Raw genomic sequence first — 25304 nt, 5'->3', positions numbered from 1 at the left:
ATATAATCAGTTTCCTTTACTACTCACATGAAAACATAAAAAATAATTAAAGATGATCAAATAAATTAATAAATTTATCTAAATTATTTAATATAATGTTTATCTATGTATTAGGTATTTTTTACATAAAAATATTTAAAATAAATTAAAATTTTAAAATTATTAAATTTAATTTTAATATATTATCACTATATAAACTAATTTTATAAATGTATTTAATTATATAATATTATATTAATAAAAATAAAATGTTCTATTAATTATATAAATAATTATTTAGAAAATAAATATAATTTTATAATTATATAAAATATTTTAGATTGTCACCGAATCAAAATTAAACTCATTAATAATTTCAAAGTTGAGTATCTATGTGGAATAGTAGTAAGTAACCGGTACTATGGTTCCACGAATCACGACAAATATAATTTCCATAGGGAAAAGCAGCAGACCTGTTAGCAAACAGTTCAAGCGGTCGCAACTCGCAAGTCGCAAGGAACCCAAAAGCAACTGCAAAAGTTAGAAATTTTTTTTTTTTACAAAAAATAGGAGACTCGAACCCGCAACTTCTTAATTGAATATGGAAAAACTATGCTAGTTGAGCTATTATTAGAAAATTAATATAAAGAAAGAGAGAAAATTTATTAATTAGTTTTATAATTCTCATTTTACTAATGTTTGACCCTTTCACTGTACCCGCGTCGCAGCGGATGCTACCCCATTCTCATTCACTACTACCACCACACCACAACACTGCACAACCAACACAGCATGCTTTGTTCGATCACCGTGCACCTCGCGGATCGGATCTGATCTCTGAGGCGCAATCGAATCCAATCGAATCAACCAAACCCTCCCTTGTTCCCCTAAACCCCTTCTCAACCCTACTCACTGGTTCTTCTTAACCCCCATTCTAGGGTTCTTAACTTCTTCCATTTCCGTTTCCTAATTCTTAATCTTCGATCACTTTTTCTTTTTTGGTTTATAATGAAGTTTCTGTGCGGTAAGAGCGTGCTCGAGTTTCCTCTCGCTGAATTTCGCGAGCACGATTGAAGAAAGAAACAAAGAAGGGAAAAACTGAAATTCGGTCGGGTTTTTTGTTTTCTTCACTGAGAGTGGTTGCTATTCCCTGATTCCAGAGAATGGCAGCTTCTCCCGTCAACTTCCTCTTTGGATTCTTGCTGCTTTCTATTACATTGTGGCTTCTGTTCATGTAAGATCGCCATTGTACTCTTTTTTTACTCTCTCTGTTCTTACTGAGTTTGTGTTTGTTTGGCTATTTCCACTTCTTGTTGCTGTTTTTGTTAGTGTTGCGGTTATATTAAGTGCGTTTGCCAACAAACAGTTAGTATTGTTTTTGTTTGGTAGATTAGATTCGTTAGCTCTGGTAGAAATCAATTGAATAGAGGAATAGAGTAAACTTTAGATTGTTGTCTCGCGCGTGAAATGGTTAGTGTCATTATTTGATAGGTAGCATTCTTCTAGCTTTAGTGTAGATTTTGTACTGAAGACAGTTGAATGAGTGAGGGGCAAGAGAGGAGTCAGTTTTGAGTCAAAGGGGGAAGTTTCTTGGCTTTCGTACTACGATGCTTGTTCTAGCCAGTCACGAAGCTGTGAGTGGGGATTGGGAGGGTAGTCTGCCCAGGATTTTGGAAAGGTATAGAGGAAATAGTGTTTAAGGAAAAGATGTGAACAAGTGGTGCCTTTGGAATCGTTGAATAGCAATATGGATACGAACAAGCAGAAATGCAGAATACATTGCCCAAAGACAATTGGTTGTGTAAAGTAGGGTGTTGCAGAAGTAGTGCAAAACCACTCTGTAATTAGTTTATTCATTGAAGGTCAAACATTAAGTCCTAGAAGGAACTTCATGACAGAGATAAATCTTCTTTTAGTTCGGTTTTCTAATTCCGCTGGATCTTTCACCTGCATTCGATTTTCTTAAGATGATAAAATAGTTAGTTTTCTTTGAGATGTTATTTTCTTTTTTCTCTAATTTTTTATTTATTTTTTTCATTTCCCTCCCCAATATGTTTTTCTCCAATTTTTTATTATTCCTTTTTATTCTTGCTAATATTTTATAAAATTATCTTATAGAGTAATTAAGCAGAAGTAGCAGCTGGGGGTAAGGGAGCGGATGTTCTTCCATATAACTTAATTCATTTATATCCATATTAGAGCACAAGAAAAGTTGATAACTGTGCTCCTACAAAACATTACTCAATTGGCTTCTCATCACAAACAATCAACAATCAAGTTAGGTAGCTTAAGTTAGTCTTGAGTGTGTCTCTCCTTCTCCTTAAAAGAATTTGATGATGGTTAGATACCCGTTAGACTAACACAACAACTTTTGTTCAGGGGATGGAATATAGGCACCTGTAACTTCTGGGATAGTTTGGGGTTGAGTGCTATTTTGGCAAGCTTAAAGGGTAGCATCTGATAATTGCCCTATCTTATTTTACACAAGCTAAAGGAAATAAATTATTATTCTTATTTCCGCAGGGTAGCTTCTGAAATCTCTATATTTATATGTGCTTTAAGTTACTATTTATTCATGGCAGCTTTGAACTTATTAGAGGATAAACTTGTCATTATTGTGATACAATTAAGCAGAAATGAAAGTGGGTCAAAATGTTCTATTTCCCCATGTAGTGTTTGTTTGGGAGGGATACATATCTTGCTATCAAATCATACCACATTGGTATCTTTTGATACATGACATTGACCTTTTTGTTTTTTGTTAATATATGTTTGTGTATTTTACTTTTGTCCAGATGCATTGGTAATAATAACTAATTTTATTTGGTTTATGATTGACTATTATATCACCATTACTTTTAGTTATAAGTAATAAAAATTCAATAAATGCTTGATGCATTTTAAATATAATATCACTTGGTTTTGATTATGCATCTTATTACAGATTTGCTTCTGGGTTGTTGGCTTGGATTTTGAGCCGGATTTTAGGAGCGTCTGTTGGATTTCGTGTTGGTGGTTGGAAATGTTTAAGAGATGTGACTGTGAAGTTTAAAAAGGTTATTTCATTTTCTTTATTCGCTGCCTTATTTCATGGTAGGAAGCCTTTTAGATTATACATTTTTTTTAAACTACCTACTACTTTAGTAGTTAAGAATCCTATATTTTTATTCTATTATTGCCATTTTTGTTTCTCTTACCAGACTTGTGTCTTTTAGGGCTCATGGGATTATATGTTTTGTTGATTCATAACATGTACAGGGTGCTATTGAATCGATATCTGTTGGTGAAATTAAAGTCAGCTTACGGCAGTCCCTGGTAAAACTTGGTGTCGGTTTCATGTCTCGAGATCCAAAGCTGCAAGTGTTAATCTGTGATTTAGAAGTAGTTTTGAGGCCTTCAAATAAAAGCATTGGGAAGAAGAAAACTCGCAAATCCCGTGCTTCAGGCAGGGGGAAGTGGATGATTGTAGGAAATATTGCAAGATATTTGTCAGTTTGTGTGACTGATCTTGTTTTGAAGGTGTGCATCTTCATAGTGTTGATTTTTCTTTTGTAGTCAAGCATATGTTGACTGTATTTACTACCTGTTGTGTGTGTGTGTGTCTATATATATATATATATATTTACATTTAATATATTTAGCAACACATATCATCAACTGTGATAATTATTTTAATGAGAGAAAATAGACCATAACTCAGTATCTGCTTATAAATTTAAACTAGTTTTATTAGAATTTCTTTCCCCTTCCCCTATTTTGATCTTATTATATTTTTCTTCTTTCAATGAGGATTTCTCATGAATGTTGCAGACTCCGAAAGCTACTATTGAGATCAAGGAATTGAATGTGGATATTTCTAAAGATGGTGGATCCAATTCAAATTTGTTAGTTAGACTGCAAATTGTACCTATTACTGTTTACATTGGTGAGCCAAGGGTTAGCTGTGATCAGTTATCTAATTTAAGTGGTGGAGGATGCAGTGGACAAGAATCCATTACTGCTATGGAAAGGTCTTCTGCTCCTTTTGTTTGTGAAAAGTTCTCTGTCTCATGTGAATTTGGTCATGATAGGTATTTTTCTTCTCTTTTCATCCTTTAATGTTAATCATCAGCTTGTTAGAGTGGTGGTTGTAGAATATGAATTAGGTTTATTCTCTCTTTTAATTTGTTGTTCTTTTCTCTTTCCAAAAGCTACAAATTCTTTAAACTAAATGTTTGACCTATTGGCAGAGTTACCAACTAAAAGTTGTTGGCTTACATGACTACGGTTTAACTTGGATAGTCTCATTATTTCCTGCGTTGTTGTTTTTATCCTTTTATATCTAGTAGTACTAGGTTAATTTTGTTTTCTTCTCTTTTGACACAGGGAAGTGGGCATAATTATTAGGAATCTGGACATTTCAAGTGGTGAAGTCACCGTGAATTTGAATGAGGGGTTGCTTTTGAAAAACAAGAGTTCATTAGAGTCTTCTTCGGGGTCTGAAAAAATTATAGGGTCAAGTGCTGATTCTCTGAGTGCAAAAAGGACATCAAAGCAGCAGCAAACACTTGCCGCCTTCTCCAAGTATGGTTCGATGTTTCCTGAGAAGGTTGTGAATTTAAACCTTATTCCTACTTATTACTTTTTCTGGGCTCTAAAATTGTGAAGATATCACATTATGGAACTTGGTGGATTTGCTACTAGCTTTATTTTTATAGTGATGTGTCTTTGGTTTTGTTTGGTAATGTTTAAGATAGAAAATGCAGAGACACTAAGACGACAATGGGAGAGTGAGTCCTTTTCCCCACTTTTTTTTTTCGGTGGGTGGGTATGTGGCCGCCCCCGCGCTTTTGGGGGGGGGGGGGTGTTGGTTCAAACAAATTTTATCCTAGGAGAGATATTTCCTGTTATATAGTTGTGCCATTCTTCAAATTCGTTTTTTCTCCCCAATGTCTGCGAATTTTTGTCTTGGGACAGTTATAAAAACGGGGGCCTTTGTGCAGCTTTTCTTAAACTTTGTGCTCCTCTTGTGATGCTTTGTTTGTGAATCTCCTTGCTGAGGTTAGATCTTGTTTTGTTTATGGCTTGCTGGACCGTTTTGGCTTTTGGGCAAAATGTGGTTCCTACACTTGTAGTCCCTCTGAGTATGTATGTATGTATGCATATATGTATGTATCTTTGGTGATCTCAATATCATTTGAATATTGGAAGTCCAGGCCCTATAAAGTATTTAATGGTGCTTATATATTTTGATAATCAGTTTGGGCTGAAGCTAGTTGATTATATCTTTGTTGTTTTTATTTAGTCAAACTAACCACTTGCTATTGATAGGTTAGCTTCAATCTACCTAAGCTAGATGTGAATTTTGTGCATCGTGAACATGGTCTTTCCATGGAAAATAACATCATGGGCATCCAATTAAACAGCACCAAATCACGATCCACTGAGGATGTTGGGGAGAGTACACGCCTCGATTTTCAAGTGGAGTTTAGTGAAATTCATGTATGGCATCAGTGTTATCTTAGTGGAAATCTTGTGATATCATATCCATTTGCACGCTGCTTTGCTTCTTGCTGACTTACTTTCTTTTGCCTCATTGATATTACAGCTCCTCAGAGAAGCTGGTTCTTCCGTCCTACAGATATTAAAGTTGGATTTGGTCTCTTTTGTGTATATACCAGTACAAGTGAGTTAATTGTTTGCAATTCACATAAGGCAGCTTTATGTTGCTGTAAAATTGGTAGTTCTCTGATTACTACACCTGAAAAAACATACATAACATTATGAGCCACAAATCGTAAAAATGCCTGTTTATACTTTATATATAGAATATTGTTTCGCAAGTTGAATTTGTATCACCTTATAATAGATAGCAGGAACTGTTGCATCTCTGTTGATTTTATTTATTAGAACTTTTCTCTAGTTCTAATAATTTATATATGTATATTTGATTTAACAGCAAACTACTGCTTCCTTTTCATTATATGACTGGTAAAGTGTCAATAGAATTGACTAGATGAGTGATAGCATGGCATGTAGACAAATAACCTAACTATTTTGATGGAGAAGTAAACATCCAATTATTATTTTTAAAATATATGTTCTTCTAAGATATTTGGTCCCTCAATGTTTAAAATGGACATTAATTAAATCCTGTCTATATTTAGACAACGATTTGATGGATATCTTGTATAAAGGACCAATAACGGTTGGAAATCTTTAGAAGGCTAGTTTATATTTTGCATATCTTTCAAAGACCAATTAACCATTTGCTTATGGAGCAATGGATACAAAGAAGATAAAATTCTACAATATTTTTGGAAAAAATAATCAAGGAGCAACAAAAGGTAGAAAAACTCAACGTGAGACTCTTTTTGGGGGTATGGGGGTACATAAAAATATTAGCTTTGTAGATGTGTTTGTGTGTATTTTTCGTGTACGGCTAGAATTTTAACCTTTTTATTTTTGATGTTTTATAATGTTTTAAATGCTTAGAGAGTTTGCATTTGCTCTAGTAACTTATGACTGATTGTTGTTTTGGGGGGTGTATCCTCTGCTTCAGCCAAGCTCACCTGTTAGAGCTGAGACTGAAATCAAGCTTGGAGGAACTCAGTGCAATATAATAATAAGCAGGTTAAAGCCTTGGTTGCTTGCCCAATCTGGCCAATCATCTAAGAAGAAAAAGATGGTACTTCGTGAAGAATCTTCCGTTGTAAAACATCAATCAAGTGATATCAAGATCATCATGTGGACATGCAATGTCTCGGCTCCTGAGATGACAATAGTTCTTTTCAATATGGTTGGCTCTCCAGTGTATCATGTAAGTTTATCATGATGCATCATTCTTGGATGTTTTTCATATCCTTTTGTCAACTAACTAGAAAGAAAAAATATAATGAGGCAACAAACCAAATAGAATTTATAAGAGAGAAAGAATGAAATTTAGGAAAATAAATTAGAGGAACGTTATCAGGTGCGGGATGGAACAAAATTAATTAGAGGAAGATGAATTGGATAATCATTATTAGATTGGTCATGCATGCATTTGAATTGTCTAGTACTTTTTGATAGATGTTAAATGCAAGGTAGTGAACTTGTAGTTTTTATCTCGATTTGGAAGGCTGGTACAAAATCGTAATTCGTAAAATCCTAAAACGAAACGTAAACATAACTCGTAAATTATAAAAATATAAAAAGAAAATATAAGAAATTTTACAACATGAAATTAGTTACATAAAAACCATTTCAAACAAATTACAAGTAACTATTCAATAATTTTACAAAAGTACTCTAATAATTTTACAACAACGAAAGCTGTTAACTGATTCAGGAACAACAATAAAATAAATTGAATAATTCAACAAAAGTACCTCAACAAGCGTAGAATATACATATTAAAAGGAATAGGCAGCAACACAGTAGACAATAGAGTACAATAAAGTAGAATAATATAGCAAAATTAGCACAACAAAATAACAAAAACAGGGTACAAGGAAAGAGCCAACGAGGGGAAAAAGTTTACAATAACTAACAAGCGACGGAAGCACCAACAGAGGAGCCAGTGACTATGAGTCCGGGGTGGAGACTTAAGAGAGAAGGAAAGCAAGTCTATGGAGCAGAGGGTGAGGGAACACTGGTGCCATGGCAAAGCAACGTAATAGAGGAGGAGGGAGCATCAGCCACCGCAGTCTGCCTGCTTTAGAAACCCACACACGATAATCTTCGGCAATAGCAAGAGGAAAAGAGACTCGAGAGAGGGGCAAAGCCAAAAGTGCAGCGACAACAAGTAATTCAGGATTCAACATTCCCCTTCACCGATTGGGCCTAGGTTCGGGTCGGGTTTTCATTGCTATACGTGAAAAGTAAGGTTTTAGACCACCCTTCTTCTTGAGATGGATTTTTTCTGTCAGAGTCGCGATTTTGGAGAGTTTACGATTTTACACGGCGCTTCTGCACGATTCCTACTCTACATACTCGTACAGCAGAAGCGCAACGAAAAGAGGGAGTTGAACCGTAAAAACGTGCGGTTCTACGAGCTTGCACGCGATTTTGTCAACATTGGTTAAGTGGACTAAATAGTTAGTATTTTACCCATAAATTATAATCCAATTGAAAATTCCTTTTTCGTTTTGATAGAAAAAGAAATAAATTATAATAGAAGAGGACAAGTCATTCTTAGAGATATAATTATTCATGTATATCCTCCTATCAACTAAGATTTTAGAACAAGTAGTTTCATGATATGATATCAGAACTTCTATGACCAAAAGGTCTAGAGTTTGTTTCTTGTTTACCAAAAATAAAATTTTCAGCATAAGGCAAATAAAAAAAAAGGTTCTATGCAAAATTCATGCAAAAACCCAAAAGATCAAGCGTGTTAGAGATGTAACCATTTATGTACCTCCTATCAACTTAAGCTTTTGGAATAAGTTATCTCATGATAGTCATCCTTACATAATGTCTCTTCTTTTTCAATCTCTGAGTTATCATGTCTCTCCCTTCTTTCTTGAATAGTTTTGTGTTTAGGGAGATAGGCTTTTAATGCAAGATGCTTTAATACTAAGCTTAATGAAATAATCTTTTCAATTTTGGTTATTTTGATGTTGGGGAAGCAAGCAGACTAAAAAAAAATGCAAATTTCTGTACATACCCCTGAACTGATACCAAAAATTCCAGCATCTAGTAAATTTCATTGTTAATGGGGTAAAATAGGATCATTGTCAATTATTGGTTTCAGGTCTTCTCTTTTGGTTGAGTCTTGTTGAAGAGTTCTAATGAAGGGTTCTTAAGGAATGGTTACCAAATTAGAGATCTATTAAATCCCGTTCAATGAACCAATGTTGATTGATTTCAGTCTATAGTTTTGGATGTTGCTAATTTTTTTTTTTAATATGATTAAAATGATTTGCGTAACAAATCTGACAATGAAGTATCTAACTAATGCTTTCCATATCTAGGGTTGTTCTCAATCATCACATCTGTTTGCAAATAACGTTTCTAGTATGGGGACCGCAGTACACGTTGAACTTGGTGAGCTAAATCTTCACTTGGCTGATGAATATCAAGAATGCTTGAAAGAAAGTGTTTTTGGCGTGGAATCAAACTCTGTCTCCATTATACACATTGCCAAGGTTAGTTTCGATTGGGGGCAAAAGGATGTTGAATCCTCTGAAGAAGATGGTCCCGGTTGTAAGCTAGGTTTATCAGTTGATGTGACTGGCATGGGAGTTTTTCTAACATTCAAGCGTGTAGAATCACTTGTATCAACAGCTATATCCTTTCAAGCGCTACTGAAAAGCTTATCTGCTTTAAAGAGAAAATCGACTCAGAGCCAAGGGCGTTTGACAAAACCTTCAGGGAAGGGAACTCAGTTATTGAAGTTTAATCTTGAAAGGTGTTCGGTATATTTATGGGGTGAGACATCCTTGGAAAATACGATTATTCCAGACCCCAAGCGAGTTAATTATGGTTCACAGGGTGGTAGAGTTGTAATAAATGTGTCAGCAGATGGTACCCCACGCAATGCAAACATAATGTCCACTATTTCCCACGAATACCAGAAGCTGAAGTACTCCTTGTCTCTTGAAATCTTCCAATTTAATTTGTCTATGAACAAAGAGAAACTGTCCACACAGATGGAACTTGAACGAGCCCAATCTATCTATCAGGAGTATATGGAGGAAAATAGGCCAGTAACAAAGGTGGCATTGTTTGATATGCAAAATGCTAAATTTGTACAGCGATCAAGCGGTCTTAAAGAAATTGCTGTCTGTTCCCTTTTCAGCGCTACTGAAATCAGTGTAAGGTGGGAACCTGATGCACATCTATCGCTAATTGAATTTGTTCTGCAGTTGAAGTTACTGGTACACAATAGGAAGCTTCAGGAGCGTGATAATGAACACATAGGCGATATGTCTCACATACAAGATGCTAATAGGAAAAATGAAGGTACCATTGAATCAGGGCACCATGAAAAGCAGAAGAAGAAAGAGTCTATCTTTGCTGTTGATGTTGAACTGTTAAGTATATCAGCTGATCTAGGAGATGGAGTTGAAGCTACGCTTCAGGTACAATCAATTTTCTCTGAGAATGCTCGTATAGGTGTGCTCCTTGAAGGACTCATGCTTAGTTTCAATGGGGCGAGAATATGCAAGAGTAGTCGGATGCAAATTTCGCGAATTCCTAGTGTCACTTCTAGTGCATCTGATGTAAAAGGACATGTAGTCACAACATGGGATTGGGTAATCCAAGGTCTCGATGTTCACATTTGCATGCCATACAGATTGCAATTGCGTGCCATTGATGATGTCATTGAGGATATGTTACGAGGATTGAAACTCATAATTGCTGCCAAAACTAACATGATTTTTCCTGTGAAGAGAGAGAGCTTGAAAGTTAAGAAACCTAGTTCGGTACGGTTTGGATGCATAAAATTTTGCTTACGCAAATTAACTGTTGATATTGAAGAGGAGCCACTGCAGGGATGGCTTGATGAACACTATCAGTTGCTTAAGAAGGAGGTTGGTGAGTTGACTGTCCGGTTGAACTTTCTAGATGAATTTGCATTGAAGGCGAAACAAGGTCCAAAATCTACTGACACCAACAATTCTCATGATAGAAAAATCTATTTTAATGATGATGAGATTGATATGAAAGATTCTGCTACTATTGAATCCATGAGAGAAGAAATTTACAAACGATCATTCCGATCATATTACCGAGCATGCCAGAATCTAGTGTTACCTGAAGGTTCAGGTGCTTGTGCAGAGGGTTTCCAAGCTGGTTTCAAGCCCAGTTCTTCAAGAACTTCTCTTCTTTCAATAACTGCATTAGACCTAGATGTTAGCTTGAAAAAAATTGATGGTGGAGATGCTGGAATGGTTGAGGTTCTGAAGGAGCTCGATCCTGTTTGCCTTGAGAATGATATTCCATTTTCCCGATTGTATGGAGCAAAAATTCTCTTAAATACGGGGTCTTTGGTAGTCCAGCTTCGGAATTACACATTTCCACTTTTCTCTGGAAGTTCTGGTAAATGTGAAGGCCGTGTTGTGTTGGCTCAGCAGGTAAGATTAATAACTAACATCATGTCTCTTTGTTCAGTATAAACCTTGTTATGTTGTATATTGTTCTCATCCTTTCATTAAAGAAGGTCCTTTTAGAGTACTGAATCACGAGCTTGAAGTGATGCGGTAAATAATCTACTGTATAACCGGACAAAATAATTTCAAAGATGAAAATACTATTTCAAGAAATATCTGTCTACATGAATGGGTCCATTGTGAGATAAAATGTCATTAGAGAAGTCTTTGAGAACTCCAAGAGGAGGATAAGATAACCTCTTACTATAATCCACAATATACTGTAGAGCACAAATCACTTAAGTTGGCGGTTTTTACTCTCATACAGATGCTGAGATATTGTGACAGTCCTTGGTTTATGCCGTACCTTGGTGCTGAATGGTGCAAAATGCTAGTATTCTTGATGATTTTTTCTACGATAAGCCTTTTACTGGATAGGATTGCTCCAGTATCCCTTTAGTGCTGCTCATGTGCTGCTATGGATTTAGTTTGGTTTTTCTGCTTTGTTTGTGAATATTAAAATATTATTTTATATATGTCTGCATCAATGTGTGTTTCCTTTTGGTTAAGCTGATTTCTTTGACCTATTTTGGGAAGTAACTGCCTGGTAATCAACATGATAAAATTTCCTTCCATTGTCGTCTGTTTATTAATTTTCTATTTAAACTAGGCAACAAGCTTTCAACCTCAAATATATCAAGATGTTTATGTTGGGAGATGGAGAAAGGTCCAGATGCTTCGGTCGGCTAGTGGTACTACGCCACCAATGAAGACATATTCAGACTTGCCAATACATTTTCAAAAAGGTGAGGTGTCATATGGGGTTGGTTATGAACCAGGTTTTGCTGATGTTAGTTATGCTTTCACTGTGGCCCTTCGGAGGGCTAATCTAAGTGTGAGGAATCCTGGTCCACTTATTTTGCCACCAAAGAAGGAGCGGAGTTTGCCTTGGTGGGATGACATGAGAAATTACATCCATGGAAAAGTTTCCTTACTGTTCTCTGAATCCAGATGGAATATTTTGGCTACTACAGATCCTTATGAAAAGGTTGACAAGCTTCAAATTGTGACTAGCTCTATGGAAATTCACCAGTCTGATGGCCGTGTTTTCGTTTATGCTGAAGATTTTAAGTTTCTATTGAGTAGTTTGGAAAGTTTAGCAAACAGACGCGGTTTCAAAATTCCAACAGGTGTCTCTGGTGCATTTCTAGAAGCCCCGGTTTTTACTCTTGAGGTTACAATGGACTGGGATTGTGAATCTGGAGATCCCATGAATCATTATTTATTTGCGCTTCCAGTTGAGGGCAAACCTCGTGACAAAGTGTTTGATCCCTTCAGATCCACTTCTCTTTCCCTGCGATGGAACTTCTGTCTAAGACCGTTTCCTCCATCAGGAAAACTGTCCACTTCTTCCATTGCCAGGGGCAATGTTGAACAAGATCCTACAGTCTATGATCCTTCTCACATAACCCAGAATGTTTCACCTGCTTCCCCAACGTTTAACTTTGGTGCTCATGATCTAGCATGGATTCTAAGGTTCTGGAGCTTGAACTACAATCCTCCACATAAACTGCGAACTTTCTCTCGTTGGCCTCGTTTTGGTATTCCAAGAATTCCCCGATCAGGAAATCTTTCTCTAGATAAAGTGATGACTGAATTTATGATGCGGCTAGATGCCACACCAGCCTGTATAAAGAACATGCCTTTACATGATGATGACCCAGCCAAAGGGCTGACTTTCACAATGACAAAGCTGAAATATGAGCTATGTTATAGTAGGGGAAAGCAAAAGTATACTTTTGAAAGCAAGCGTGACATTCTCGATCTTGTTTACCAAGGTCTTGACCTACATATGCCCAAGGCTTTCCTTAATAAAGAAGAGACTACTACTGTTGCCAAAGTGGTTAACATGATAAGGAAAAGTTCACAATCTGTATCCATGGACAAATTATCCAGTGAAAAAGGTCACGCAACAGAGAAAAACCGTGATGATGGGTTTCTATTGTCATCTGATTACTTTACTATTAGAAGACAATCTCCAAAGGCTGATCCTGTTAGGTTACTAGCATGGCAGGAAGCAGGAAGAAGAAATGTTGAGATGACATATGTACGGTCCGAGTTTGAGAATGGGAGTGAAACAGATGAACACATGCGGTCTGATCCCAGTGATGACGATGGTTACAATGTGGTGATAGCTGACAATTGTCAGCGTGTGTTTGTCTATGGTCTGAAGCTTCTTTGGACTATTGAAAACAGAGATGCTGTCTGGGCCTGGGTTGGAGGCCTCTCCAAAGCATTTGAATCACCCAAGCCTTCTCCTTCTCGACAGTATGCTCAGAGAAAATTTGTTGAGGGAAACAAACAGTGTAATGGAGCTGGTACCCGTCAAGATAATGTTTCCAGGTGTTCTCCTGCTGTTAATATTTCCAATTCTCCTTCTCAGCATGCAGGCACTTCTGTGTCACTGTCGTCTCCATCAAATACAGTTAAGGGGGACAACTTCCGCTCTGGTATATCCCATAAATAAATTTGTTAACTGCTATATTTGGACATGCAAATTAGAGACTAATGACACACATGAAGTGAAATGATAATTAACAATGGCATTTGTTACAAACAACAAACTTAATCATTGGTTTTATTCCTGCTAAGCATGATCTGTTCTTGCATATTTTGATTGAGAGTTTGGTTCTTCCTTTGTGAATCCTTTTTGTTGTGTTGCTAGCTATAAACGACAGCAAAGATGATTCAGAGGGAAAGCGACACTTTATGGTGAATGTTATCGAGCCGCAGTTTAATCTGCATTCAGAGGATGCCAATGTAAGTTTGAATACAATTTGCATTTGAGTTGAGTTTCTGTTATGCTTTCAGAGGGGATATGCACTGTGCTCATTTTGTTCTATAAAAAATTTTTGAAGTATCGAGTGAATTTGCAAAGTAAAGTGGTACAAACATCTTTTTACTTTATTTACCTCCTGATATTTTAGTGCTTAGTTATACATAGACATCACTCATGCCTTATCACCTCAACTTTTTTGTTGGACAGGGTAGATTTTTGCTTGCTGCTGTAAGTGGTCGTGTTTTAGCCCGGTCATTTCATTCTGTCCTTCATGTTGGTTATGAGATGATTGAGCAAGCACTTGGTACCAAAGATGTGCATATTAGTGAATACGAACCTGAAATGACATGGAAACGAATGGAGTTCTCTGTTATGTTGGAGCATGTGCAGGCTCATGTGGCACCAACAGATGTCGATCCAGGAGCTGGATTGCAATGGCTTCCAAAAATTAGTAGAAGTTCTCCAAAAGTGATGCGTACAGGTGCTCTTCTTGAGAGAGTTTTTATGCCTTGTGATATGTATTTTAGATACACAAGGCACAAAGGGGGCACTCCAGAACTGAAGGTAAGCTATTCTTGTATCCTATGATTCGCATACTAGTCTATAATATACAAACATGCCCTTTTTTTTCTTTTATGTAAATGCATGTAGTCCAAAACATGATTTCTTTGAAGAGTAAGTTTTCTACTAAAGATATGTTGTTTATCACAGTTGTTACTTTTCTGTTTTAAGTAGTATTTTGCTTTTCTTTCTTTTTTGTTTTAAGGAATGTTTTACTGCAGGTGAAGCCGTTGAAGGAGCTCATATTCAATTCTCATAATATAACAGCAACAATGACATCCCGTCAATTTCAGGTCATGCTGGACGTCTTGACCAATCTTCTCTTTGCACGCCTTCCAAAGTAAGGATGCATTAGCTTTCTGTTTTGCTGAGCTTCTGTCTCTTCATATATATATATAGCTCCTGTTTGCTGGCTCCATGGTTAGGATCACTATAATTTCATATCAAAATTTTAGCAATTTGTTGGCTCTTTCAAATTTAATGAAGTAGCTCCTGTTTGATGACTACATGGTTAGGATCACTATAATTTCATATCAAACTTTTAGCAGTTTGTTAGTTCTTTCAAATTTAATGAAGCCAATTTGAGTTTGGTATTTCGTTAAAAGAAGTAGCTCCTGTTTGACGGCTACATGGGTAGATCACTATAATTTCCTTCACAGTCAGGTTTTTCTGCTGTTATCGTATACTGATAGAGTAACATGGTATATTGTAGGCTTAGTTATCTGGCATGATTCAGTCAATTGTCAGCATTAAGCTTATTATTACTTTTATTATTAATAAAAACAGAATTTCATTAAGATATGGAAGAAAAGATACAAAGAAGCAGAGGAAAAGGTATCCTCCCATCTAAAAGAATAAAAAGAAAATCAAAATGTTAGTGAACCATGGTTCTCCAATCTATTAACATGTCTGAGAGGGATGTCATCTGTTTATCTTGTGCTTTATTGCAAATACTGAAGCAGTGGTTAGAAGTAGAATGATATAATAGTTTTATTTAAAAAGTTTACTGTTGTCACCCTGACATCTTTTTATTTATTTGTTTTTAGAGTTATTTACGTTGTGTGATAATTACATAAATGCCATCTCTTTATTCCCTTCAAGATAGTTAAACAAAATCCAAGATGTTTGTACTATGTGATGTGTTTTCAAATTAAATGAGTGTATTGCACACAACTCAGGCCTCGGAAAAGTAGTCTTTCCTTTCCTGCTGAAGATGATGAAGATATTGAAGAGGAAGCAGATGAAGTAGTTCCTGATGGTGTTGAAGAGGTGGAACTTGCAAAAGTCAACCTTGAACAAAAAGAGAGAGAACAAAAGTTGCTTCTTGATGATATTAGAAAATTGTCTGCTTGGTGTGACACCCCTGGATCTCCATGTCCAGAAAAGGAAAGTGACTTGTGGATGATAACTGGTGGAAAATCTGTGCTGGTAAGAATTGAATGTGGTTAACAATATTTTAATTGAGATGACTAAATAGGTTGATCCCAATTATAGATGCTTGTTTTAAATATTATATCATCAGGTAGTACTTTCATGGTGATATTTTTTCATTATTTCAGTTCTTGAGATGTTAGTATCCATTGGCAGAAGTCAGTATAATTATTAACTGAGTAAATTAGTGATTTGAAAGCAGTTCTTTTATTGGTTGATTGACCACTTCGGTTAAATCTTAGCTATTACAGAGCTAAATATTTTTTACCAGCCCATTAACCGGCTGTCCTATTGAAGTGGAGATCCAGTCCCGTTTTCAGTCTTATAGCCTGAATGATGCTTGAATTCTTTGCTTTCTTTCAAACAATTAGTGGAAGAATATGCGTGTCTTTATCATTAGCTTGAGTTTGAGATGCATAGGATACTTTTATATCAATATGCATATCCTGGTAAATAACAGATGTGCAATTTGTGGATGTCTAATCAGCAGTATTCCAATACTGACAGGTGCAAGGACTGAAGAGAGAACTTTTAAGCGCACAAAAATCCAGAAGGGATGCATCTGCATCACTAAGGATGGCACTGCAAAAAGCTGCACAGCTGCGGCTAATGGAGAAGGAGAAGAACAAAAGTCCTTCCTATGCTATGCGCATATCTTTGCAAATTAACAAAGTTGTTTGGAGCATGCTTGTCGATGGTAAATCATTTGCTGAAGCAGAGATTAATGACATGGTAATGCTAATTTTCAAAATTATTCTTTCTTCCTACTTTCGATGTTTTCTTGTGAAACAAGCTAGTCTCCTTTAAATTTGCTTCTATGTTAAATTTTATCATTGCTAATTCTTGCCCTTTTCAAATTGTATAGTTGGTTAGAGTGAAGAAGGTGGGAAAGTTGAGAAATAAAATGAAATCGTGTAACATTTTCTAGTTTATTTCTATCTTGCCCATGTTTCTGTGCAGGTGTGCTAGAGAATCATTGATCTTTGCTAGTGTTTAGGTCTGAAACTTTTTTTTTCTTTTTGGACTAACAACGGTATGCTAATTCAGTTTCATTCTTCCAACACAGATTTATGACTTTGACCGGGATTACAAGGATGTTGGTGTTGCTCAGTTTACAACAAAATATTTTGTTGTCAGAAACTGCCTACCCAATGCCAAGTCCGATATGCTTTTGTCAGCATGGAATCCTCCGTCTGAATGGGTAAAGTATGTAACGTCTTTTTCATAATTTATTGATGCTTATAAATTCATGATGATATATTGTGTTTTTTTATGTCACACATGGTCGAGTCATTGGAAAGAGTTACTGTTAAGTCATTTTACATGTCTACATACCTTACAGATCAGTATCATTTGGACATGATGACATCATCATGGTATATATAATAAATTATACTTAAATCTTGTTCAATAATTTCTTGCAAAGTTTTCTTGGGCCTCCATCAACCCTTAGCCACTGAGCTACTTTCATTTGATTCATCCTCCTCACTGAATTCTATACCGCCTAAGGTGAGATTCCACCATCTTTTGAATAGTTGGTGCAACTCCTACTTTTTCCGTCATGTATGCGTTCTTTATTTTGTCCTGTACAGTGTGTGGCTACTTATTAACTAAAGCATTTTCATCTCTGCCACACTAAACTTATCTTCTTGTTGACTTTGTATTTCCCAACACTGTTCCATAGAACATAGAGGTACCTTTTTTTTTTTTTTTTTTTTTTTCCGTATATAAACCCCCAAAACTCCTCCATTTTGACCAACCAGATTGAATCTAGTGGTTTATATCTCCCTCTATCTTTCCATAGTTTTGGATAATTCAACCAACCAAGATACTACTACTTTTGTGTTTAAAGTAGATAATTTTGTGGATGTCTCAGTATAGACTCATTAATCTACACTTCTGTTTAGAACATTATCTATAGTTGCTGTTTTATTTTTTATTTTGTTTCTTTCCCAGAAAAGTAATGCTTCGGGTGGATGCAAAACAGGGAGCTCCAAGAGATGGAAATTCTCCCCTTGAACTTTTTCAGGTAATCATATCCTTAAGGTTATTATTTTGAATTATTAAATATCGTGAGACTTAAAATCAATTCAGAACAACAGAATCCATCTTATTCCTTCTCTTTTTTTCCCTTTTGTAATTTTGTTTACGTGTTTATTTATATATTTATCATTGATAAAAATTGAGACCATGTGTATTGTTATATTGCCACATCAATATATTCCGCTTTACAAGAGTAAAGATCTATTGGGGAACTGAAATTAAAATTTGTTATCTTTAATTCTTTGCTCAGATTGTCAATCTTGATTCAGCTTGTTCCTAATGTGAATTACTTTTCACTATAGGTAGAGATTTATCCCCTTAAGATCCATTTAACAGAAACCATGTACAGAATGATGTGGGAGTATTTCTTCCCAGAAGAAGAACAAGACTCTCAACGCCGACAGGTTAGTTTAGGATCATTTATTACTATTCTGGAATTCCAAGGGCCAAATATATGGATAATTATGTCAGAAGTTAACATAGTTGTTATTAAACAGGAGGTTTGGAAGGTTTCAACCACCGCTGGTGCAAAGCGTGTAAAGAAAAGTTCATCACTCAATGAAGTTTCTGCTTCAAGCAGTAACACAACAAAAGAGTCTGAGGCTTCATCAAAATCTGGCATCTCTGCGATGCTATTTCCTTCAAGTCAGCCGGCTGATTCTGCTCAAGTAAGTATTTGATGAATTGTCAAACACATGTTCAGGGAATACTAATTCTAGGGGAACACTTCTGTTGGGCTGCATTGTAAAAATTCTGGATACGAGAATTTTTAAAAAATGGTCATAAAGATGAGGAAAGGCTGAAGTAAAGAAGACTCCTATGCATTGGTCCTCCAAAATATAACACACACAAACTTTTAAGGGCCAAAATGACAAGCTTTTCAAGCAGTATTAGTGTCACATTTGATCTTGTCTAATATTCTCCTGATTTCTATTATTTTAAGATGGTCACCTGCTTGCAGGCCTCCAAGGTGTCAAATGTCAAAGCAAACCCCAGTACTGGTACTGATCCCGAGTTGAGAAGAACTTCCTCGTTTGACAGAACTTGGGAAGAGACTGTGGCAGAATCTGTAGCTAATGAACTTGTCTTACAAAGCTTCTCTTCCTCAAAAAATGTCCCATTTGGTTCTACTGAGCAACAGGATGATGGCTCCAAGAATAAATCAAAAGATTCCAAAGGTTTCAAAGCTGGTCGCTCATCTCATGAAGAAAAAAAGTTGGCCAAGTCACATGAAGAAAAGAGATCTAGGCCACGAAAGATGATGGAGTTTCACAACATCAAAATTAGCCAGGTGGGTAATTTTGGTCCTTTTGGTGAAGCTATTACAGATCATCCTTACAAATGACATTATAATTCGAATTTCTGCAAAATGTTGTTTTGCAGGTCGAGTTATTGGTTACATATGAAGGACAGAGATTTGTTGTAAATGATTTGAAATTGCTGATGGACCAATTTCACCGGGTTGAGTTTACTGGGACTTGGCGAAGACTTTTCTCACGAGTTAAGAAGCACATCATCTGGGGAGTCCTAAAATCTGTGACAGGAATGCAGGTAATGAATGATTTACAGTTTTCTTCTTTTAGTGGTTGTATATGGCCTGCTGTTTTCCTTTCTTGATTCCTCTGCTATATATACCTACTACTATGAAGTGTAAGGATGTCATCAAACAAAACAAAATGAAACTTGAGTGAGTTCGATGTTTGTGTGATTCCCATTATCATTACCAGCAGTTTGACATGCTACCTTTGTTATTTTTTAAATAGGCTAAAATATGCTTTTTGTTCCTAACGTTTGCGATTTTTTTCAAAAATACCCTTAACGTTTAGTTTTATTCAATTTCTTCTTTAACATTTTCGATTTGTGTCAAAATTACCTCTGAATGTTAATTCCATGTAACTAGGGGCAAAATTGAAAACTTTAAAGAGTAGTCACAAATTGGAAACATTAGGGACAAAATTGAATGAATTGAAAATGTTAGGGACAAAATTGAATGAAATTTAACGTTAAGAATATTTTTGAAAAATATCGCAAACGTTAAGAACAAAAAGTATACTTTACACTTAAATATATTTATAAATTTGAAACTTTTGTAAAATAAAACCACTAATTTATTTACTTCACAATCTCCCACAACTCTTGAAGATAAACTATAGAGCGTGGGTTTGTGGTTGTTCCATTTTACTATTTCAATTGTGTGCTTTGCCATGTTTGCACCACCAGTAAATAACTCCTCAGGACTTCGCATTTGAGAACATAAATATGATGATATAATAGATGTGAAAGAAATTTCAATATAATTAGGAGGGAAAACACTACTTATTGTTAAGAGTTTTATTAGATGGTGATTCCCATTAAAAAGGCTTTTGTCAAGACAAGAAAAATGTGTGCTACTTCTATGTTGATTATACAGGATGTGGCATGCCAGTTACCGCCTTTCTTATTTTTTGGAGATTAATATGAAACTTTTTTATTTCATTAATTTTAACTATACCTACTACTTTTTTTTTTTGTGCTAAATGTTTTTGATATTTTATTTGATCATCAATTTGTAAACAGCATGTTATGTTGCTTTAAATAAATAGTAATATATGCACAGACTGGTCTGGTGGCAGCTTTTTCTTCTGAATTCCTTTAAATATTTTTCTACTATATCGGTGATGTAGGGTAAGAAATTTAATAACAAAGGTCAGAGTCAGCCCACTGGAGCTGGTGTTCCAGAGATCGACCTTAACTTTAGTGACAATGAAGGCCAGGCAGGAAAATCTGATCAGTATCCACCGTCTTGGCCAAAGCGTCCAAGTGATGGTGCTGGTGATGGTTTTGTAACATCCATTAGAGGACTGTTCAACACTCAACGCCGCAAGGCAAAGGCATTTGTGCTCCGAACAATGAGGGGTGCAGAAGACAATGATTTTCAAGGGGATTGGAGTGAAAGTGATGTTGAGTTCTCTCCTTTTGCCAGGCAGCTGACAATTACGAAAGCTAAAAAGCTTATTAGGCGGCACACAAAGAAGTTCCGCTCCAGAGGACAGAAAGGTCTGCTCAAGTGTCACCATTGTGCTTTTGCTAGCATTTTGTTTAGAACCCATTCTTTTTATGAAATGGAAATACTTTCTGTTTGGTTTTTTAGAATATCCTACATTAATATTATACTTATTACTGACTTCTTGAATCATACAATCATACCCTTTATCCATCTTCTCCAACTTCCTGTATATAGCCTGTAGCCTAGGCCTAAAAAGTACACTACCCCAAGCTGTTTTGTTTAGTGGTGAAATTTTTGCAGATTAAAATATCTCATTAAATTTTTATATTTGCCTTCCTTATCTTTGCTGATTTTTTCAGGCTCATCCTCACAACAAAGAGAATCGCTACCATCATCTCCAAGAGAGACAACCCCATTTGATAGTGATTCTTCAAGCGGATCCTCACCATATGAAGATTTTCATGAGTAGAAATGGTTTCAGTAATTCCTTTACTTATCAGTTGTGTGCCACATAAAGTACTCTCTCTGGCAGCTGACCTTTTCTCTGTTAAGAAAGAACTCGATGGAAGAAACTTAAAGAGATACTATGAGCAGAGAGGTCAGGCATAAACTGGAAAGAAAACAGGGGACTCGAGATATTTTGGCAATGCATGGTTTATGTTGATTGATTGATACTCAAATGTGTATACTCACCAATGTTGATTATAGTCAAATGTGTATGCTCACTGGCAACCCAAGAGATCAGTGTGATTCAGAGCCTTGGTTTCATCCCCTATATTTTCTGTTACCATCAACCACAGATTTCCATTCCTCCAGATCTCCAGTAACGGACATCTCCCACGTCATCCTTGTGTTGTATATTCTTGTAGCCACAGGTCAATTATTAGATAGAAAATTAGGACCCTAAAGGTTGACATGATTTTGTACAGACATTTGATTATATTTTGAAAAATAGAATAAAAGCAATATTCTCTCTTAACATCAGTGATATATATATGTAAGGTTAGGTTATGCTAATCCATTTTCCAAGAGAATAATCTTCGTCTTCCTATATGGCATATTGGTCAGCAATTTTCTATTATTTATCCACATAGATGTTTAAATTTGTAGAAAATTTATATACGTTATGGAATGAAGTGTTTTTAACAAGGCTCCTAGAACACCAAATATAAAATATGACATGGTGATTGGTGAATGTGTTTATACAAAAACTTGAGTAAACTACCATTGCAGCATTTCTAATGAAGAAATATTTGAACGCAGTCAATTTTAATATTTTATCATGACTAACTAAATCTTTGTTGTATCAATGTTCAAATCTTTCATAATTATAAATAGTTTACTAAAAAATTCCAAACATAAAATATCAAAATTGATTATTGCCATTCGGTTTCTCATGACAGCAAATCACAATGGAAAAAGCCCCTTTGAACCTAAAGTCAGACTCAGATTCCAACTTCCTCACACTATGAAAAAAGCCTTTTTCCTTTGATGATGAACACATCACTAGCACCATCTCTGTCTGGTACCTGCCACAAGTGCACCACTCCAACTTTTAGAGCCCAACCAAGTCTTGATGCATTGACAGCATGGTAAAATTTTCAGCAACACTCTTCCAGCAACATAACTAATTATTGCCACATCTAGAGGACAAATGTCTAATCGTATCCAATAAAACATTGCCCAATCAAATTGAAATTTCACAGCCATTAGATCCTCAAAAATGGCATGTAAGTTTCACACAATAAACGCCAATGGCTGCAACAAGAAGCAAGTCAAGAGAAAAGAGATAAGTTATATGAATGCAATTACAAACTAACCTTGGGAAAAAAGGCATTAAGAAATCTTAAAAAGTTAAAACCAATAAATTATCAGATCAAACAATCCATTATAAAATAAAATTTGACAGTGAAGTGAACACATCCCCATGAAAACATGAAAAGATATTATTTTTGAAATTCTTGAAATTCTCTACTATTTTTCTTTGAAATTATTACAGAAAAAAAGGATAATTTACTGTAAGAAAGAACAAGATAGGCTCAGCAAAACAGAAACACAGAACAAATGAAAAAGTAAATCAATATTATGAATCTCTAGTCAATGGCAAAACATCCATGTTACCTTCAGTAATCTACTATAGTAACCTCTGGAAAGAGGGAGTTTCGAATTAAGAAATCCACTGCTCCATCAATTCGTGGAGATGACAGTTGCAGTTCTGCTTTATGTAGCTTTTCCGGCCTGCGAAACTTCTGCACTTTCACTATCAATGATTTCAAGTTATCCAAGCATGGGCTTTCAGTGTTCACCAAATCTGGGATTTTGGAGAGAATCTACACAAATTCACAAGATTGCTCAAGACAAAACTTACACTTGAAAATGCATCTAAGGACAAGAAATCTTGCTATATAAAAAAGAAAACTAAACTAAGATACCTCAAGAGTACATGAACTGACAGTCAATGATCTTACATTAGCAAGCAATTGCAGCCAGCTAATTAGGATGAAAGGTGAGTGCAAGCGACTCGATAATACCGATTTGGGAACATCGATATTTACTTCTTCAAGAAAAGGAAGATTGCTTTTTGAAGAGATTTTCTGAGAGATAACACCCCGATAAGCAAAAGAACAAAGACTTGGAGTTGATAGCACAATTTCATAAGCTTCTTTGCTATGAAAAGGGAAAGAATGAATGGTCAAATTGGCAAGTGTAACATTTGAAATGCAGAGGATATGTGGAACCTTTACAACATAATGCTCAATGACCAAAGTCTTCAACTTGATACAACCCGAAAAGGGATCCACCACTTCCCCGTCACCAGCACTAAAGGCAAATCTCCTAAGACGCAAACTCATTAAAGCTGTCATATTTAGAAACTTTGGAAGCAATCCGAGGGCCTCTCCATTAGGAACTGAAAGATCAAGCCACGTTATAGTTTGAATCGAAAACAAGCAAGGTGGCAACTCTATACCACCAGAATCAATATTGAGTCTCAATTGCTCAATCCTATGTGATTCAGCATATTTCACAACCCTTATCAGAAGCTTAGGCGGGATAAGACCATCATAACAGAAATCTAGGCTGTGGAGTGGAACAGAGCCATCACGAAAAGATAGAACCTTATTAACAAATTTCTTGAACAATGTCATATGTCGAAATTCAGGGTCTGTTCTACGTAATCTAAGAGAAGGAACTCGTTTCCATAGATCCTTCCATCTTGTGGACAAGAGAGTAGTCATAACAGCATCTTTGGTTGTTAGGAATTCCAACAAGTGAATCAGAACACAATCCGGTAAGTCACTGAGCCTATCTTCATCCCCTTCCCTCTCACTAACACTACCATTAGTATTTCTTGCTCTCTTCAAATTGGGTTCAATAGCATCAAATTTCATCGCTGGCATATCTGACCCAACAAAAAAAAAATGAACTTTACACATTGTTTCTCACTCCCAGAAGCAAAGGGAATTCGCAAAAGTTTGCTATAATATATAAATATACGCAAAATTAAAGAGTGACAGTAGTGAAAGACATATGAATCGAAAAACGTGAACGTTAAATTCTATGGAAATTGAAGAATGTGAGGAACAAATAGTTAGAATGAATGGGTCAGGGTTACCTGTAGTTGGGGAGATTCAAACGCCTCAAAGTCTCAAAACACCTGAAAATGTTTTATGACTCGGTTCAGAAATTGCAACCCTTTTTCCCAAGGTTATGAAAACCAGACCGGTAATAGACAGGTCAGGTAATTGATAATAGTTTAATAGTTTAGAGTAAAGTATCGTTTTTATCTCCAACGTTTAGGGTAAGTCCTATTTGTGTCCTTAACGTTTAAGTCGTCTTATTTGTATCCTTAGCATTTATAAAAGTGATTCAATGTTATCCTACTATCAATTATACTAACAAATCAGATTATATTTTTCAATTATTCTCACTTGGATGTATTCATTCTCAATTAGATCTTACTTGGATGTGTTCAATTTTAATATTATACTCACTGTTTGTGTTTCGATTCAATTATGTCCCTAAAAAAGTGAATTATGTAAATGTTGTAGGAATTAATTTCAACTTTTGATGAGCTATTTTTCGGAGTGAATCATCGATTCTATCATAGACATTTGTATTATAGCTTCAAGAAGAGATTTTTAAAACTCAAACTAAAACGCTCATGATGTGTAATTGATGACAGGATAACATTGAATCACTTTTATAAACGTTAGGGATACAAATAGAACGATTTAAACGTTAGTGACACAAATAAGATTTACCCCAAACGTTGGGGACAAAAACAATACTTTACTCCATAGTTTAATATTTCAACATCAACAACAAATTTTGTCCCACATAGTCACCCACTACATGCATTAAATAAATCATTATGTCATATAATGTGTTTAGTCTGCACTGAAATTTG

At 35.6% G+C, this 25304-nt stretch overlaps 2 protein-coding genes across 10 annotated transcripts; one reads left to right on the top strand and one right to left on the bottom strand.

Annotated features, from left to right (window-relative positions):
* The first annotated feature begins 454 nt into the window (after nucleotides 1-454).
* Nucleotides 455-21947, top strand: LOC112764961 (protein SABRE). 8 transcript variants are annotated; one of them, XR_011875697.1, is made up of 23 exons: nucleotides 455-1213; nucleotides 2924-3035; nucleotides 3238-3498; nucleotides 3790-4049; nucleotides 4345-4567; nucleotides 5290-5460; nucleotides 5567-5644; nucleotides 6521-6778; nucleotides 8916-11021; nucleotides 11707-13546; nucleotides 13762-13856; nucleotides 14083-14439; nucleotides 14658-14776; nucleotides 15615-15864; nucleotides 16375-16599; nucleotides 16934-17068; nucleotides 17824-17896; nucleotides 18217-18314; nucleotides 18408-18578; nucleotides 18872-19201; nucleotides 19294-19461; nucleotides 20574-20946; nucleotides 21256-21947. XR_011875697.1 is itself a non-coding variant. In XM_025810809.3 (23 exons), exons 1-23 carry the CDS (start codon nucleotides 1143-1145, stop codon nucleotides 21363-21365), a joined length of 7893 nt encoding a protein of 2630 aa, XP_025666594.1. In that variant the 5' UTR covers nucleotides 455-1142; the 3' UTR covers nucleotides 21366-21947. The 8 variants fall into 8 exon arrangements, 2 of the variants coding, with proteins under 2 accessions (XP_025666594.1, XP_025666593.1); XR_011875698.1 differs by having other exon boundaries at nucleotides 18854-19201; XR_011875695.1 differs by having other exon boundaries at nucleotides 18213-18314.
* Nucleotides 21948-22146: 199 nt separating this feature from the next.
* Nucleotides 22147-24628, bottom strand: LOC112764964 (F-box/LRR-repeat protein At3g26922). Of its 2 annotated transcripts, none has more exons than XM_025810814.3 (4): nucleotides 24510-24628; nucleotides 23329-24296; nucleotides 23018-23226; nucleotides 22147-22654 (listed from the first exon to the last, which is right to left on the bottom strand). In XM_025810814.3, exons 2-3 carry the CDS (start codon nucleotides 24292-24294, stop codon nucleotides 23020-23022), a joined length of 1173 nt encoding a protein of 390 aa, XP_025666599.1. In that variant the 5' UTR covers nucleotides 24295-24296; nucleotides 24510-24628; the 3' UTR covers nucleotides 22147-22654; nucleotides 23018-23019. The 2 variants fall into 2 exon arrangements, with proteins under 2 accessions (XP_025666599.1, XP_025666600.1); XM_025810815.3 differs by having other exon boundaries at nucleotides 23365-24296.
* Between the last annotated feature and the right edge of the window lie 676 nt (nucleotides 24629-25304).

The sequence above is a fragment of the Arachis hypogaea genome, chromosome 17 (genome assembly GCF_003086295.3).
Source record: "Arachis hypogaea cultivar Tifrunner chromosome 17, arahy.Tifrunner.gnm2.J5K5, whole genome shotgun sequence".
Classification (NCBI taxonomy): domain Eukaryota; kingdom Viridiplantae; phylum Streptophyta; class Magnoliopsida; order Fabales; family Fabaceae; genus Arachis; species Arachis hypogaea.
This window is presented reverse-complemented; position numbering and strand designations above follow the sequence as displayed.

Bases quoted from the DNA above. Each gene is read 5' to 3' on its own strand.
- LOC112764961 (XM_025810808.3), top strand. From the start codon at position 1,143: ATGGCAGCTTCTCCCGTCAACTTCCTCTTTGGATTCTTGCTGCTTTCT. The intron at 6,779-8,915 runs GTAAGTTTATCA...TTCCATATCTAG, and splicing joins TTGGCTCTCCAGTGTATCAT to GGTTGTTCTCAATCATCACA. The intron at 19,462-20,573 runs GTAATGAATGAT...TCGGTGATGTAG, and splicing joins AATCTGTGACAGGAATGCAG to GGTAAGAAATTTAATAACAA.
- LOC112764964 (XM_025810814.3), bottom strand. From the start codon at position 24,294: ATGCCAGCGATGAAATTTGATGCTATTGAACCCAATTTGAAGAGAGCA. The intron at 23,227-23,328 runs GTATCTTAGTTT...GAATTTGTGTAG, and splicing joins TCAGTTCATGTACTCTTGAG to ATTCTCTCCAAAATCCCAGA.